General features: G+C 42.8%; 1 protein-coding gene across 1 annotated transcript in view; it reads right to left on the bottom strand.

Moving 5' to 3' along the window:
* The window catches only part of cpne2 (copine II), a gene marked incomplete at both ends in the record, with an annotated part of 73779 nt that overhangs the window by 40715 nt on the left and 14821 nt on the right, over nucleotides 1-18243 (bottom strand). Inside the window, 8 exons of the mRNA XM_083916284.1 lie at nucleotides 1373-1432; nucleotides 5131-5217; nucleotides 13063-13161; nucleotides 13568-13657; nucleotides 13847-13930; nucleotides 16585-16656; nucleotides 17523-17597; nucleotides 17907-18086. Of these exons, the coding sequence (XP_083772410.1) occupies nucleotides 1373-1432; nucleotides 5131-5217; nucleotides 13063-13161; nucleotides 13568-13657; nucleotides 13847-13930; nucleotides 16585-16656; nucleotides 17523-17597; nucleotides 17907-18086 (747 nt within the window). The remainder of the gene's footprint in view (nucleotides 1-1372; nucleotides 1433-5130; nucleotides 5218-13062; nucleotides 13162-13567; nucleotides 13658-13846; nucleotides 13931-16584; nucleotides 16657-17522; nucleotides 17598-17906; nucleotides 18087-18243) is intronic.

Raw genomic sequence — 18243 nt, 5'->3', positions numbered from 1 at the left:
GTATTCCATGTATATTTTTTGTAACTGCATGTTCTCTTTTTGTAGAATTAAAAGACTGTCACATAAGGGTGTGAGGACAGGTATGTTGATATGGTCGGTGAGGACAATGCCGAACTGTACACAAGTGGCAAATGCATACTGTTTCTGTTTGTTTTGAACAAATAATATGTGTACTGTAAATGCGAAAGATCTTTGTTTTTTGTACTGTACAAGTGCTACATGTTAATGCACAAGATTTCTGTTTTTTGTCTTTGTGTAAAGTGCTAAGTGCAAGTTTTTTTGTTTTGCAACATGCATTCAGCTTCATGTCCTGAGCATTGTGTTTTCTATTTTTCTATGTAGTGTTTAGTGGCTGCTCATTGAACTGTTTTGAGGTGAAAGTTTGGTTTTGCAAGAAGAGTCTGAGGTTTTGTGAACGTAGCTTGAAAATTGGGGTTTGTGTTTACAGTTTAGAGAAAGGGAGAGAAGCTTTCAAGAAATGTGTCTTAGCAATCGAGAAAAACTGTAAAGTACAAGGAGCTGCAGGGTCTCTAGTCCCAGAACACACTTTTAAGGAAATACCAAAACATGTAACAAAATACATTATCTGGACCCTGCAGCATCTGGAGCCTGGTTCTAGCTCACAAAGCTGAGAAATTGTTAGATAAAGATAGAGAAGAAAAATAATGGACAGTGTGTATGTGCATATGTAAAGCTGGCACAGAGTGTGTGCATGGGGTTCCATAGTTTGTGTACATTTGTGTGTGTTACAGTAACAGCTAGCAAGCCGGAATGGTCCTGAGATCTATCAGAAAGGTAGCTGTATTGTCGGACAAACACACTCAATATGTGTATGAGTGTCTGTGTGTGGGTGGGTGTGTGTGTGTGTGAGTGTCTGTGTGTGTGTGTGTGTGTGAGAGAGAGAGAGAGAGAGAGAGAGAGAGAGAGAGAGAGAGAGAGAGAGATTTGCTGTTACAAAATAGGACTCTTTCTTACTCACTCAAAGGTGTGACATCAACAAGGATACACAATAGTTTAGAGACCAAAATATCTGTTTCTACCTCGTTCTCTTTCTATCCCTTTATCTTAATATCACACCAACTTTCAGCCATTTCACTCCCTGTATTCACCTGTTTCCATGTAGTCTTCCTGTTTTCACAAATCGAACAAAAGTACCCACTTTCCAGTGTTTCATAATTTCCTATTACTCCTCTCCATTCATTTTTTTCTGTCCCTCATACTTTTTCCTTTCTGTATGTCAATGACCGTGATCCAACTGTAACTCTGGAGGATTAAAATAGAAACTCGTAATGTTTTCGTGCAGAAAAATATACCTCATCACCATATCATTGCAGAGGTAAAAAGACAGGCATGCTAATATTATTATACTCACTGTAAACATGAGCTGGCATCCTCCCAGTATGTAATCCAGAAAAGTGTAGTCTCTTGTAATCTAGAGAGACAAGAGTTAAAGGGTAAATTAAGAAAATAACCATAACCAGCAAGCGAGGAGAAGAATATTACTTCATTGAGAAAGAGAGCGGGAATGTTAAACATTGCAATCACTTAAATCATCAGACTGTTGTTAATCTCACCCTCATAATACACTGTTAACTCTGCCCAAATAAGAACATTGTCTTATTGCAACACCATTAGACTATGTAGTAAACAACCCAACTAAACACAGCACATTATCAAAAAACAACTCTTAACTCTTTTCATTAGCATAATTGTGTTAAAATGACATAACAGCCCAGATTTTTTTTTAGATTTAACATGCCACCAGTGGAGCACCAATTACTATCTTGTTTGAACAAGAATTTCACTCCACTCACAATGAATATTTAGCATGGATTTTAATGTCATTAGTCTAATCTCTGCTGGCAGTCAACAAATATAATTACTGTATTAGCCATTGTGTGCATGTGCTGGATGTGTATGTGTAAATGTCTGTATGTGTGTGTGCAGAAGGAAAAGAATCAATTATGAAAGCTTTTCATCATATGTATACAGCTTTAATGTCATTCCAATAGGCATCCACAGACTCAGTGATCCAGCTTAATGTGTCCTCTGTTGGGCTCAAAGCCACAGCACTAATTAGATATTCAGCGAGTTATTGACACCGAGTTAGAAGTGTGTCAGCTGATCAAAACCCACAATGGTTTAATTAAATATTCCATGGAGTCGATGGTAAGATGGCTCATTATGAGCTGACAAAACGTGCACAGATTTGTTTTGACGATCTAGTGAGTTATTTTTGCTTGCCTGGCTCGGATGTTTAGTGGCTATAACTTGATCTAAATGAAAATTTGCCTTGAACAAACAACATTTTTTGAAGTTGCTTAAAATGGTATAGTTAGGTGTGTCTCTGCTGTGTGCATTCTGTTGTTTGTGTGTCTCTCTCTGGATACGTCCACACGATTGAAAACTACCTTTTTTTTCTCCGTCATTCTTAAAAAGTTTCCGTCCACTCTGACTCGACTCAAGATATATCTGCGTCCACAGGAAACCAGTGAAACCAGCTAAAAGCGCTGTAGTACACATGCCAGGCCTGGATGTGGAGCTCTAACTGCCACAGAAATACACCAACAACAAAGCAGAAAAGACGGGGAGATGCTGTGGAGAATACAAACACCGGAGAGTTTCTCTCCAAATCTGGAGACTCCCCAAATCCTCCTCCATCCTAGAAACAAATGTGTCCCTGTTTCTGGTGTTAGTGGAGACGTTTGTGCTGTTTTGGACTCTGGACGCTGTTCCAATGTTTGGGCCGTCCTGCACCCTGGGAAAGACCACTGTGTTCTGGAAGCCTGTGTGGGTCTGTGAGGGGCGACAACACTATTCTTCTCCTTTCACTGGTTTCCCTTCTTCAACAGCTGGAGAAGTGGCTTTGGTTTGGTATCTGTTTGATTACATCTGGTAGACGTTGGCACTTTTTATAATAACTTCCCTTCTCTTTATAAGTTACAGTGTGGTGAATAAATTATAACTTCCCAGTATCATAGCTTTTGCCATTGTCTGATGATCTATTCATGTTGCTTATTGTTATGTGTATGTTAAAATCAAATATTTATTAGTTGATCAGTGAAATTACAAAACCCAAGTCATTGTCTCTGATTAATATTTCTTTCTTTGCAAAGGTTGTTGTCACTGTTTCATCAGAATTAGGTGCTTCAGTTTATGAGATTCAAAAAATAACGTTAATTATTGTATTAATTATTCAATGAGATTAGAGTTTCTTTCTGACTCCTTCAGTTGATTAGATCTCCGTTGGGTTTAAACACAGTACTGTTTAAATTGATGGTGATGCCCCCTTTCACGAGAAATCAAAAATTGAATGAACTAATCACTAATTAATAAATTAATTAGTTAGCTCATAATTCCCTACAGACACACACACACACAGATATATATATTAGGGTGTCTCCGACTAAAGATGTTCATAGTGGAATCTGATTCGTCTCGTCTTGTCTATAGTCTAATTGTCAAGTACGTTTTGTTTTGTTTTTTTGCTCATGAAAAAACCCTCTGATCCAGTGGCGAGCCATAGACATGAAGAAGACAGCAGCAGGTGCACGTGAGGGTTACTGAGAGATGTGATTTCAGATTTCTGATAGGAGCATCTGATTAAAAGTATGTGTTGTTATAACATAAATGTGTACTGTTTGTATCTTTCTTTGACAATGGCTAACGGTATATTTAGAACTGTTGAGTTTCACTTTCACGGCGTGTTTCACTTTCTTGGTGCTGTGTCAGACTGTGTCGGATTAAACGTCTATAATGAAAAACAACAAATGGTCAAATATTCAGAGTAAATGATGCTGATGATTAAACAGGAGCAGACTGTTGTATTTCTGACGCCCAGATAGATTTAAAGCCCAGCCAAGATGAGCTCTGACGGTGCCGATCCTGGATAGAACAACTAAGTCTACGAGGGGGAGCGGGTTAATCCTGCACATTAAGGAGATAGATTAAAAGCACATTAGTTATTTTCACATTTTTAGCAACAGTATTTATTAATAGACTTATATTCATACCCAAATATGCTATTTATCATGGTTTATTGGGAGAAACCAAGCATCTACATGTAAAATCAGACATTCAGCCCCCAAGAGCCAGAATTGAATAATCCATTGTTTCATAACCACATTTTGCGCATATCTGACGATTCGACTGTGAGATTTGAAATCAAGCTCCTCGGAGAGAATCGAGTCGACTATTCGGCGTCACCCCTAATATATATATATATATATATATATATATATATATATATATATATACAGTATATATACACACATGTCTCATATACACATGTATGAGCAATAATATAAAATCCACTCCCATATCACAGCAATGAGGTTGCACACATTAAACCAGGTCACATACCTTATTGTCAAACTGGGAAAATAACAAATTCCATGGGATTTGGGTTTTCTAAACATAACTGTTGTGTGCATGATAAATCTTTTCTGATTTTATAATTGTTATACTTATTAGCTACAGTATAATGTAATACAAGGATAAGCAGAGCTTTTCACATCCTGACTCTTGCAGGCCGGATGAGCTGGAAGAGTAGCTGAAGCATCAAAATGAAAAGGAAAAAGCTAAAAGTGGGGATATTGCCATTTCTGTTGCTAAGAAAATTCAGAGAAGTGCACAGGAGGAAGAGAAGGAGGGACATTAAGAAGGAAAAGGCAGTAAACTGGAGAGTCAGATCCGGGGAAGGCCACAGAAGGAGATGAGTGTGTATATTAGTGTGTAGTAGAAGAAAAAAGAAGAATTGAATGTGAGGGACGAAGAGATCCTGCAGAGGCTGCAGATTCAGAAAGAGGGAAAGAGGCAGGGAGTGACCACCAGGAGGAGGCAGATGAAGATTACAGGGAGGAAGAGGGTATGACTGCAATTATCCCTGGTATGGTGGTACTATGGTATGGTATGTTTTTAGCATTTACATATGGGTATTTTGCTTACCAGCCTCCCCATGAGATCTCTTGCAACCCCTTTGCCACCCCATGTAAAGTTTTCTAGATCCGCCACTGAATGATCAACAGATGAATCAACAATGAAAATAATTGGTAGTTTGTTAGTTGCAGTCCTAATAATAAAGTTATCCTATCCTTTATCAAACCCATCCATCTATCCATCAATCCTCACCTTACAGGACTTGACAATGATGAAGCCAGAGTTTTTATAATTCTTTTTCTTCTTCTGTTTCTTGGGGTTGATGCAGTCGAACTCCACCTGAAGAAACACAAACACGATTGAAGAGATAAGAAAGAAAAAGTATCAGTATCAGTAAAGAGGGGATTGAGAAATAAGAGAGAAATGATTGTAAAAGTAGGGATGACAGCACGGTTGCAAAGAGATTCCAACTTGACAGCAAAATGGAGGCGTATTATAAGAAAAGTATTCTGAAGAAAACAAAAACATGAAGTTGAAAGAAAAATGAAGCCTAGGACTTTCTTTACTGGAGGTACAGTAGAAATACTGTTTACAATATGATAGAACAGAAAAAAGTTTTACAATATTTGACCGACTCAAATTGGGCTGCACTCTTTCACCAGCCTCTCTTAGTGAAAGTGGTTTATTACATGCTCAATGATAGTTGCACACATTTCATCACTGACTACTGTTCTTGCAGCCCTTGGAATGCCACCACCACGCATTCTTACACCTCTACCTTGCCGTCTTCTTGGGCCTGCTCCTCTCACTGCACCTGCTCCTCTCACTGCTCCTGCTCCTCTCACTGCTCCTGCTCCTCTCACTGCTCCTGTCACTGCTCCTGCTCCTCTCACTGCTCCTCTCACTGAACCTGCTACTTTCACTGCACCTTCTCCTCTCACTGCACCTGCTCCTCTCACTGGTCCTTTCACTGCACCTGCTCCTCTCACTGCTCCTCTCACTGCACCTGCTACTCTCACTGCTCCTCTCACTACTCCTCTCACTGCACCTGCTCCTCTCACTGCACCTCTCACTTTACCTGCTCCTCTCACTGGACCTGCTCTTTTCACTGCACCTGCTCCTTTCACTGCTCCTGCTCCTCTCACTGCACTTCTCACTGCACCTGTTCCTCTTACTGAACCTGCTCCTCTCACTGCTCCTGCACCCCTCACTGCTCCTGCTGTTCTCACTGCTTCTCTTAGTGCTCCTGTTGCTCTCACTGCTCCTCTTACTGCTCCTGCTCCTCTTACTTCTCCTGCTCCTCTCACTGGTCCTTTCACTGCACCTGCTCCTCTCACTGCTCCTCTCACTACTCCTCTCATTGCTCCTGCTGCTCTCACGGCTCCTTTCACTGCTCCTGCTGCTCTCACTGCTCCTGCTGCTCTCACTGCTCCTCTCACTGCACGTCTCGCTGCTCCTGCTGCTCTCACGGCTCCTCTCACTGCTCCTGCTCCTCTCACTGCACCTGCTGCTCTCACTGCTCCTGCTCCTCTTACTGCACCTCTCACTGCTCTTGCTCCTCTCACTGCACCTGCACCTCTCACGGCACCTCTCACTGCTCCTGCTCCTCTTACTGCACCTCTCACTGCTCCTGCTCCTCTCACTGCACCAGCTCCTCTCACTGCTCCTGCTCCTCTCACTGCTCCTCTCACTGAACCTGCTACTTTCACTGCACCTTCTCCTCTCACTGCACCTGCTCCTCTCACTGGTCCTTTCACTGCACCTGCTCCTCTCACTGCTTCTCTCACTGCACCTGCTACTCTCACTGCTCCTGCTCCTCTTACTGCACCTCTCACTGCTCCTGCTCCTCTCACTGCACCAGCTCCTCTCACTGCTCCTGCTCCTCTCACTGCACCTGCTTATTTCACTGCACCTGCTCCTCTCACTGCACCTCTCACTTTACCTGCTCCTCTCACTGGACCTGCTCTTTTCACTGCACCTGCTCCTTTCACTGCTCCTGCTCCTCTCACTGCACTTCTCACTGCACCTGTTCCTCTTACTTAACCTGCTCCTCTCACTGCTCCTGCACCCCTCACTGCTCCTGCTCATCTCACTGCTTCTCTTAGTGCTCCTGCTGCTCTCACTGCTCCTCTTACTGCTCCTGCTCCTCTTACTTCTCCTGCTCCTCTCACTGGTCCTTTCACTGCACCTGCTCCTCTCACTGCTCCTCTCACTACTCCTCTCATTGCTCCTGCTGCTCTCACGGCTCCTTCACTGCTCCTGCTCCTCTCACTGCTCCTGCTGCTCTCACTGCTCCTCTCACTGCTCCTGCTGCTCTCACGGCTCCTCTCACTGCTCCTGCTCCTCTCACTGCACCTGCTGCTCTCACTGCTCCTGCTCCTCTTACTGCACCTCTCACTGCTCCTGCTCCTCTCACTGCACCAGCTCCTCTCACTGCTCCTGCTCCTCTCACTGCTCCTCTCACTGAACCTGCTACTTTCACTGCACCTTCTCCTCTCACTGCACCTGCTCCTCTCACTGGTCCTTTCACTGCACCTGCTCCTCTCACTGCTTCTCTCACTGCACCTGCTACTCTCACTGCTCCTGCTCCTCTTACTGCACCTCTCACTGCTCCTGCTCCTCTCACTGCACCAGCTCCTCTCACTGCTCCTGCTCCTCTCACTGCACCTGCTTATTTCACTGCACCTGCTCCTCTCACTGCACCTCTCACTTTACCTGCTCCTCTCACTGGACCTGCTCTTTTCACTGCACCTGCTCCTTTCACTGCTCCTGCTCCTCTCACTGCACTTCTCACTGCACCTGTTCCTCTTACTTAACCTGCTCCTCTCACTGCTCCTGCACCCCTCACTGCTCCTGCTCATCTCACTGCTTCTCTTAGTGCTCCTGCTGCTCTCACTGCTCCTCTTACTGCTCCTGCTCCTCTTACTTCTCCTGCTCCTCTCACTGGTCCTTTCACTGCACCTGCTCCTCTCACTGCTCCTCTCACTACTCCTCTCATTGCTCCTGCTGCTCTCACGGCTCCTTCACTGCTCCTGCTCCTCTCACTGCTCCTGCTGCTCTCACTGCTCCTCTCACTGCTCCTGCTGCTCTCACGGCTCCTCTCACTGCTCCTGCTCCTCTCACTGCACCTGCTGCTCTCACTGCTCCTGCTCCTCTTACTGCACCTCTCACTGCTCCTGCTCCTCTCACTGCACCTGCTGCTCTCACTGCTCCTTTTACTGCACCTGCACCTCTCACTGCACCTGCTGCTCTCACTGCTCCCCTCACTGCACCTGCTGCTCTCACTGCTCCTTTTACTGCACCTGCTCCTCTCACTGCTCCTCTCACTACTCCTCTCATTGCTCCTGCTGCTCTCACGGCTCCTTTCACTGCTCCTGCTCCTCTCACTGCTCCTGCTGCTCTCACCGCTCCTCTCACTGCACGTCTCGCTGCTCCTGCTGCTCTCACGGCTCCTCTCACTGCTCCTGCTCCTCTCACTGCACCTGCTGCTCTCACTGCTCCTGCTCCTCTTACTGCACCTCTCACTGCTCCTGCTCCTCTCACTGCACCTGCACCTCTCACGGCACCTCTCACTGCTCCTGCTCCTCTTACTGCACCTCTCACTGCTCCTGCTCCTCTCACTGCACCAGCTCCTCTCACTGCTCCTGCTCCTCTCACTGAACCTGCTACTTTCACTGCACCTTCTCCTCTCACTGCACCTGCTCCTCTCACTGGTCCTTTCACTGCACCTGCTCCTCTCACTGCTTCTCTCACTGCACCTGCTACTCTCACTGCTCCTCTCACTACTCCTCTCACTGCACCTGCTCCCCTCACTGCACCTGCTCATTTCACTGCACCTGCTCCTCTCACTGCACCTCTCACTTTACCTGCTCCTCTCACTGGACCTGCTCTTTTCACTGCACCTGCTCCTTTCACTGCTCCTGGTCCTCTCACTGCACTTCTCACTGCACCTGTTCCTCTTACTGAACCTGCTCCTCTCACTGCTCCTGCACCCCTCACTGCTCCTGCTCATCTCACTGCTTCTCTTAGTGCTCCTGCTGCTCTCACTGCTCCTCTTACTTCTCCTGCTCCTCTCACTGGTCCTTTCACTGCAACTGCTCCTCTCACTACTCCTCTCATTGCTCCTGCTGCTCTCACGGCTCCTTTCACTGCTCCTGCTCCTCTCACTGCTCCTGCTGCTCTCACTGCTCCTCTCACTGCACGTCTCGCTGCTCCTGCTGCTCTGACGGCTCCTCTCACTGCTCCTGCTCCTCTCACTGCACCTGCTGCTCTCACTGCTCCTGCTCCTCTTACTGCACCTCTCACTGCTCCTGCTCCTCTCACTGCACCTGCACCTCTCACGGCACCTCTCACTGCTCCTGCTCCTCTTACTGCACCTCTCACTGCTCCTGCTCCTCTCACTGCACCTGCTGCTCTCACTGCTCCTTTTACTGCACCTGCACCTCTCACTGCACCTGCTGCTCTCACTGCTCCCCTCACTGCACCTGCTGCTCTCACGGCTCCTTTTACTGCACCTGCACCTCTCACTGCTCCTCTCACTGCTCCTGCTCTTCTCACGGCATCTGCTCCTCTCACTGCTCCTGCTCCTCTCACTGCACCTGCTGCTCTCACTGCTCCTTTTACTGCACCTGCACCTCTCACTGCACCTGCTGCTCTCACTGCTCCCCTCACTGCACCTGCTGCTCTCACGGCTCCTTTTACTGCACCTGCACCTCTCACTGCTCCTCTCACTGCTCCTGCTCTTCTCACGGCATCTGCTCCTCTCACTGCACCTCTCACTGCACCTGCTCCTCTCACTGCTCCTGTTACTCTCACTGCTCCTCTGACTGCACCTGCTCCTCTCACTGCTCCTGCTCCACTCACTGCATCTCTCACTGGGCCTGCTCTTCTCCCTGGGCCCCTTGCTCCTACTCCTCGTCCAAACATTATAGTATTTGTGTTTGTCTTTTTTCTGTTTCCAAAAACATCACTCCTTAAAGTCCTCCCAAAGCCCTACCACTGAGTCTAAGTCTAAGAATCAGCTGTGGTCGGCTCAATTCACCCAACATAAATCAGCTGTGTGTCAATTATTTAATTGTTTTTTTATTATCAGCAGAGATATATTGTTTTTCAATCATTGCAGAAGCAGAGGTTTTTATACCGTATCTATGGTTTGGAATATTGTTTTTGCTAATGTGGGATGTTCTGTATTAACATTCGTAAATAATACAAAAACAATCCATGAATTTGTTGGGAGGTATAGCTTGTCTGTTAAGAAAATGTAAGCACTGTGGAAATGTGCTCACTGATAGCATATTGTGTGAAAAGGACATGAAATGTGTGAATGGTATGGCCACAAAAGGCCGATGCTGTGCTAATTGTGTTAAAAGTTTTGAAAATGTGGCAATTGGTTGGACAAACGCTTGTTAGCAACTGGAGCAAACTGTAATAGTTGTTACATAAAATAAATTGTCTCGATGGCTTATTTGATGAGTGTATTTGGTGAAAAAGACCCTGGGATGATTTTACATCAGAATATCTCTTTGCAGTTTTGTAATACTGCAAATAACACAAACACACACATTAGATAGCAATGTGGTTGATAAAGACAGACATTTGAGCGTGCACACGCATGCACGCATACGCACAAACACATACACACACACAACTCAAACTCACGTGCCTTGAGTCAGCTGGTGATTCATATGACAGGTAGCTCTAAATGCCTTGTCGTGTTACGAGGGCTCAGCTAAAGGCTGTTTAGCATCTCAATAGCACCTCTCATTTTGTCATCTTTCTTTCACACCGTCTCTCTCTCTCTATCCCCCAAGTTTGTTATTGTGTGTGTGTGTGTGTGTGTGTGTGTGTGTGTGTGTGTGTGTGTGTGTGTGTGTGTGTGTGTGTGTGTGTGTGTGTGTGTGTGTGTGTCCACATCATTACCACACATGAAGAGACTCAGTGAGATAACAAGTCATGAGGCTGCTTTGGCACATGCAGACACGCAGTTTCACAAATGAACACACACACACATTTTCTCACACACAGATGCACATGCAAACACATACAAAGCTACTAATGAATGAACAGTTTTCTGATCTCTGCATCTTTTCATCTTTAGCAGACCAGAAATATAAACGGGAAAAGAATAAATCTCAATAATATTGATTCATTAGCAGCTCAGACTTACGACCCAAACTGTCCATATTATGTCAATCATAGACTATAAAATATGTACATAGTCACTGTGACGTCACCCACAGGTTCCTAAAGAGCCATTGAGCAGGTTAACATAGACATGGATATCCAGTTTATGAGGCTTATCCAGGTTATAATCATATTTGGGATATGGTGTTTACATGAGTACAGAGCAATCTGGTTATTCATATTCCCAGTATACATGATAAATACTAGTAACCCAGTTACTGAGCTCTATTTACACAAGCATTGTGTTTACAAAAAAAGCAGGAAATATGGATCACAAAACTTTTTGCACTGTGTCACACACACACACACACACACACACACACACACACACACACACACACACACACACACACACACACACACACACACACACACACACACACACACACACACACACACACACACACACTACTACTACTGAGCTATTCCTGAAAAAAGGAAACTGCTATAATGTCCTCCACCCTGCTGTCAGCCTGTCACCATCACCAAGTAGGACAGCAAATCATTGGATGAAGTTACGCAGTCTCTTATTAGCGAAAGACAAAACTCTGTTTCTTCATTGCTCCAGAAGTGAGACCATGAATGAGACACTTTCGTTGCCACTATTGTTTGTATTTCTGTTACAATACTTGGCTGAAGCATCACCTGAGCAGATAGTCAGCGGCGCACATTAGCCAGGATAAGATGTAAACATGCAGCAGTATCTCGGTTTCTTTTGGAGAACTCCAGGTAGCATATTCAGTTTCTCATAAATAGGATAAGGGTTATCCAGGTTTCTGAAAACAGGATATGGCGTTTACACGGTTAAACTCATAAAAGGGATACTCTAATAACCAGATCATAAATGGGACATTCATGTCAATGTAAACCATGTTAAAGACTCCACCAATCCAAAAAAGGGAAAAGAGTGGTAGTGTGAATGGAGCTGAGGCGGGCCGAATAAAGCCTGGTTGCTGAAGGATGGCACCCACCTGTCACTCAACAGCCAACCCTTAATTATGTATACATTCAAGTTCAACTTAATGTAATCTAATTATATAAAAATTCACCCTCGTACAGTTGTCATGAAGAGGGAAATAAGCTAGAGCCAAAAAAATGTTTTTTGTACCAGGTTGTAAAAATGTTTATTTCTTCTGTAAAGTCCGGCATTTTAACATGGGGCTCTATGGGGATGACTCCCTTTTGGAGCCAGCCTCGAGTGGCCATTCGAGGAACTGCAGTTTTTGGCACTTCCACATTGGCTACATGATTTTTTTCTGTTTCACTGTTGATACATGCGACTGAATGCATCCAACTGTAAAGTAGCCAGTTCTGGACAGAGTTTTGGCTAAATCAGTATAGCTAAAATCTAAAATAAAATGACCATCATTTGGCTAATGGCATTTATTTTGTGCAAATCAATCAATTATTTTGTACCCTGTTCACATCAACACCTGCACCTCATTCCCTCATCAGCTGCTATACCATATACCAGTCCAAATCCACAGTCACTTCATCAAAGTTGTGACATGTTTTTATGTTACCTGTGTGCCTGTAACCTGGCCTCCAGACCTACTGCCTTATTTGGACTTGCTGCTTGAAAGCCCATGTCTACTTTGGCAATAAATCACTGACCTGATCCTGTCTGCCTGCTTACAGCCAAAATACATGGGGGAACAGTGGGGAATAGTGTATTGTTTACCTGCTACACAGACTCCGTCAGTAACATTTGGCAGCTGCCAGCTGTCAAATGGCACCATTGAGTTCTAATGCAGATGGTTCTGCAGGTTTGGAAACTATGCTGTCTCACATTGCCCTCACGTAGCAGCTTCATTTGGATATAATTGACATGCTCTGCATCCCATGACAATTGTGTCGCGGGATGCTCGCAGCCCATGTAGTTTGACCGTCTGCATTTTTGTCCAATCCTTGTTGCCTGAATTCACTTTGCAACAGATTACAGTAACTTGAATTGACAAACACATACTTAATCTTACTAATGTCAAATGCTGTATGTTTTACCTCCACTGAGTTCTGGGCTTCACTCATCTTGGCAGCTGTGGTTTGAAACTCTCCTATGAAGTCGTGTCCTCCATCATTATCATAGTCATAACACAGGACCTGTCATTGTGTAGAACATATCATCATGGCATCACCTTTTCCATTTTCCAGTCAAAGTTGTTAGCTTGTTGAGCTTCCTTTTAGAGACTCAATGGGTTATTTCTTTGGTATTTTTGCCCTCTTTTCCATACTGTTCATCATAAAAAGTCTCTTCTTAAATGTTAACTTGTAACACATTGTATTTTCAACACTTTATACAAAATTTTGTGATTATAACACAGCATATGATGATGAAACAACACAATCAAACTTTTATTCAATGCTAACCAGTGCATAAACATGCTATATCCTGCCCTTCTGTCCATTGTCAATCTGCACTGACAACATTTAACAGTAAATGTACATTTAATATACATAGCACAAATTCCACAGAGGTTTTGTAAGAGATGAAACTCGAATGACTAACCTTGATGTTTCTGTCCACATCTCCATTGCAGAGAGAAATGAGTGGAACAGTGAATGGTTTCCATGCTGGATCTAAAGTGTTCTTTATGACCTGAAGTCACAGATATAGAGAGGCATGTAAACCTTGAATTACACAGCAGCAGATATATAATGCAGTTGGAGCCACAGTTAAATTACCTACACTTGGGACTGTACACTTTTTTGTTAAAGTTACAGTGTATGAACTTTTGCAAGACCTGGTTTACAATAATGACAGATGAACTGATGACCGATGACTCACCTCTGTCCTGTGCACCAGCATCCATTTGCCGTCTTCTCCCTGCTTGTGAAACTCCAGGTATGGGTCTGACTTCCCAAAGAAGTCCTACAGAGAACAGAGACAGTTTGTTGTAAAGTCTTTTTGAAGATGAGTCCTGTTATATCCTTATTTCTTCTCTCTTCAGCAAAACTGCAACACATGGGATGCACCTATTGTCAATTCTGGGCGGATGCTGACACCGATGTTTGAAATAACAATTTAGCTGACAGCAAATCATTTTTTTGTTGTTGTTTGTTTTGATTTTGTTGTTACTTATTCCCGCTTTTGTGCCAGGGAAACAAAGAAATCTTAGTTATAGAAAATTAACTGACTATTTCAAAGTAATTCTGCCCTTCATCACACTATCTTCAACAAATGACAAATTTAATCATACTAACCATTAATATGACCTTCTTTCACATATAAAGTATTATTTTTAGGTAAAAGCTATTTAAACCCTTTTATAAATATCAATGTATGCCATCTGTTCCCGGATGTTGGTAGCAAAGGCCTTTTTCACCCATTTTTTTGCCTAATCCTAACGAAGTACTTTTGTTTCCTAAACCTGATCAAGTAAATTTGTTGTCTAAATCTAACCAAACTGCAAAAATAATAAGTCAAAACAATTTTATATCATGTCTCAGACTGTATTCAAATCATGTTCTCCTGAGTGAAAGACTAATGCATAACCCACTCACCCACAGTTAGGTACTACAATACCACACTTTGTTGCTCTTTGAGGCGATGGTTAGAGGGTTAGGTGTAGATAACCAGACCACGTAGCAAAGGCTCTTTTCCCCCGGGTGTGAATAGACACTCTGTTATCATTATTATATTTTTTGTGAACTGCTTCAAAAGTCTATTTAATGTCCCACTCCAGACACGTGTTGAAGTATTAAAAAACTACTCAAATATGATTCTAATTTTGTTTAAAGTGAAATTCCGGCAATAAATCATCCCGTGGTGGCACTTACATACATTAAATAAGCCATGGAGACAGTTTTTTTTCTTGTAACAACTATTAACGGAGAAATCCGGGAGAGTTGCTGACAGCCGGATGTGGCTAACATTGATTAGCTCGGGGCAGCACAGTGAAGGCATTAAGATGGCTTTTTTAACCGATAATACTGTTCAAAATTACACCAAACCTCTGCAGTAGCATGAGAAGTATCGCTACACATAAAACGAAGTAGTATAGTATAGTTGTTACACGATGGCTTATTTGATGTATGTAAGTGCCGAAAAAGATCGGAATTACACTTTAATTTGGATTTCCCAAAAAACTCAGAGATGGAGCTGAAAAGCACATCTACTGTTTCTGCATCTGGCCTCGCTCCGCCACCGCTGCTTGTGTCTGTGCGTGTCCCATTGGCTTGAGATCTTTCATGATTACTTGTAGCTTCTACCGGAGGTTAAGGAAGATGCCCAAGGTTTAAAGTGAACCATGCTAACGACTCATCAAGATGACTAAGCACATCAGAGAGAATCAGCCATAGGCCTACATGTTTGAGTCAGCTTCAGACAGGAGGAGGGGCAACAGAGCCTCTTGGATCACAGAATCGTGGTATGGCCGGTGCAACTCCCACAGGTAGATGGACGAACAAGCTGCCTGTCCACGGAGCTAATGTTAGCAATCTGCAACTAAGTTATAGTTGTAACATCCTGAACCCAGACTCAGATGAGGAATATATTGTCACTAAACTGGTCGACGAGCAGACGTATCAGAATGGTAAGTGTAGTTAGCATCTTTTATTAGTTTCTGTTGTCTGTGGCGTTGTGTTTTCTCTGAGCTGGAAGTTTCAGGTTTCTTTGCCAGTGTTGTGTCTAAGTTGTTCACCCGTCGAACAGTGTTTCACAAGTTAGCCAGCGATTGGTTTATGCAGTAGTGACGTTTCAACTAATGTTTGGCCATCTGTTTGAATGTCAGATTTCAAAGAAATGCGCAGACATCTCCTCCTTCAGGAGAGAAAATTGTATGTAGTCCACAGGCTCAAATGTGTGCCTTAAATAGTCCAGGGTTCTAGAAAACCTCTGTGCATGTGATTGAGGAGAAGCATTTCTCATATTCTCAAGTGTACTTGCATGACATCTGGTTGTTTTAGTCAAGATAATACTAAAATATATTTTCCCCAACTATATTTAAAATCCCTGTTAAAGGCCAACCTTTACCAATTTTATTGGTTAATTCCTGTTTATTCCCATTAATCCCTTTTAAAATTCCAAGGATTTTGCAACCCTATATACAAGTCATTTTAGAGGACAAAGACAGAAAAAAAACATTTTTTTACGGCCACTGCCATCGGTGAATACCTTCTTTGTCCTTTTGTTTATTTAATTAATGTATTTTAAAAAAAGATACTCTGAGCTCCTGCGATGAGGTGCACAGCAGGTACACATCAAGGTTCAAATCACAATTCAAGTGGTGTTGAGTCTGACCCACTGTCATTCTTGCCTTAACCATACACCAACAGCTACTCAATAGGTCCAAGATTGGAAATAAACTAGTACAAATAAATACAAATCCTGCATGGTTTTCATTTCCAACTATCTGCGCCCCTCTTAGCTCATTAGTTGGCAGACAAAGGTGAATGGTGTGAAAACATTTACTTTAAATTATTTCTGTGTGGGCTTATTTTGTGTGTCCTAAAGTAGTATGTGGTTCTCAAATGCAGTGTGTGTGCGTGCATTTGCGTCCAGAGTGTGTGGGTCCAACCGCCTACCTTCTTATCCAGTTTACGCCCACTCAGGGTCAAAGTGATGATTCTGTTGTCAGACAGCTCCTGAGCAGTTATCTAAAATAACATTACAGCACAACATTACCTGCAGCAAAAGTACTGGCAACTATTATCATTCAAATCAACAGAAGGAACAACAGCAGCAATAACAGGTGTCAACAACAGTTACAGAAGCAGCCTCAACAACATCAATAATAATTAATACATTACATTATACTAAACAACAGTGCTTGCATCCAAAAGACCAACAACCTTTGATAATACAGTATAGTGCGTGTGTGTGTGCGTGTGTGTGTGTGTGTGTCAATAGGAGAGACAGAAGGAAAGCTTATCATACACAGAGGGACAGGACTAGGCATTGGACGATAGGAAAATTTCATGTCCCGATTATATATAATTATGATTCATGATTCACGATATTATAACAATAATCATCAAAATGTGCTTAAAACTCTTAAAATGTCACCAAAGCACACTGGAAATAGCATCACAGAGAAGCCCAGTGGAAATGCTATATATGCTGTATATTTCTACATCCATATAGCCTTTACTAATTAATAATTTGCCTTTAATGACTTTAATTGTTGTTGTGGTAGATAAATACATTATGGACAGCAATGTTACGTGTGTACGTGTAACATTTACATTCTACTTCTTTTATAAGGCTCATCACATGAGAGGATGATATTGAACTGTTACTTACAGTATGGGCTGTGGCTAAATTAATGTTATGCTTAGAGGAAAAACTGAAGTAAACTGCAGTCAATCCTCTGGTCAATTCACTTGTGAGGATATTCATTATATTCACAATAATCGCAAATAGAAAATGGAAATTCCCCACAGTTACCTACTTGTGAGTGTTTTTTATATTTTATCAATAAAAAACTATTATTGTCCCATCCCTTGCCAGTACTGAATCTTACCGTAATGGATCCTTTGCCAGCTTGTTTCCCATTGGCTAAGATCAACGGTCTGTGAAGTTTCTTATTGGACACAATCTAGTGGACAATTCAAAATAGAAACAACAGGACAAGAATCAATTAAAACAAAAGAAACAAAACTAAAGAAAAATATGAGAGGTGGGAAATATGGTCTTGTTGTCCTAACTGCGAGAAAAGAATAGCAGTCTGCATGAACTGATCAAGAACAAGACTTTTGAGCTTTAATAGCGACCAGAAGTTTAAAGTATAAACCAGAAATGGATTGGGTAGGCCAAAATTAGGTCAATACATTATATGGCATCTTATAATGTGTCATCCAATTTAATAGAGCCAACTCTGAACTGAAAAGGAGAAATCATTCCATACCAGTCCCAGTGTACAAATGAATTCTCCTAGAAAGTCATGTTCGTAAAGCTGTGTGGCACACTTGTCTTCATCAAACATGGCAAAGCGAAGCTTCTGGATCTCCTCAAAGTGGTAGTCCACTTGAAACTTCACTCCAAACACTGGGTTCAAGTTGTTCACAGCTGTTTCAGTGCGACCAAGCTAAAAGACAAGAAATATGGAGAGAGAAATACTTAGAACAAAAAATAATTTAAACACATGCAATCCAACTGGAGAGACTACGGTATGCATCCTCACCAGTGGAGAGGTTCACTGAAAAGGCAACAGTAAGAGTCAGTTTTTCCGCTTTAACTTTTAA

This window comes from Echiichthys vipera, assembly GCF_963691815.1.
Source record: "Echiichthys vipera genome assembly, chromosome: 7".
NCBI classification, from domain to species: domain Eukaryota; kingdom Metazoa; phylum Chordata; class Actinopteri; order Perciformes; family Trachinidae; genus Echiichthys; species Echiichthys vipera.
The sequence above is the reverse complement of the archived record's forward strand: the minus strand, read 5'-3'. Positions and strand labels throughout refer to the sequence as shown.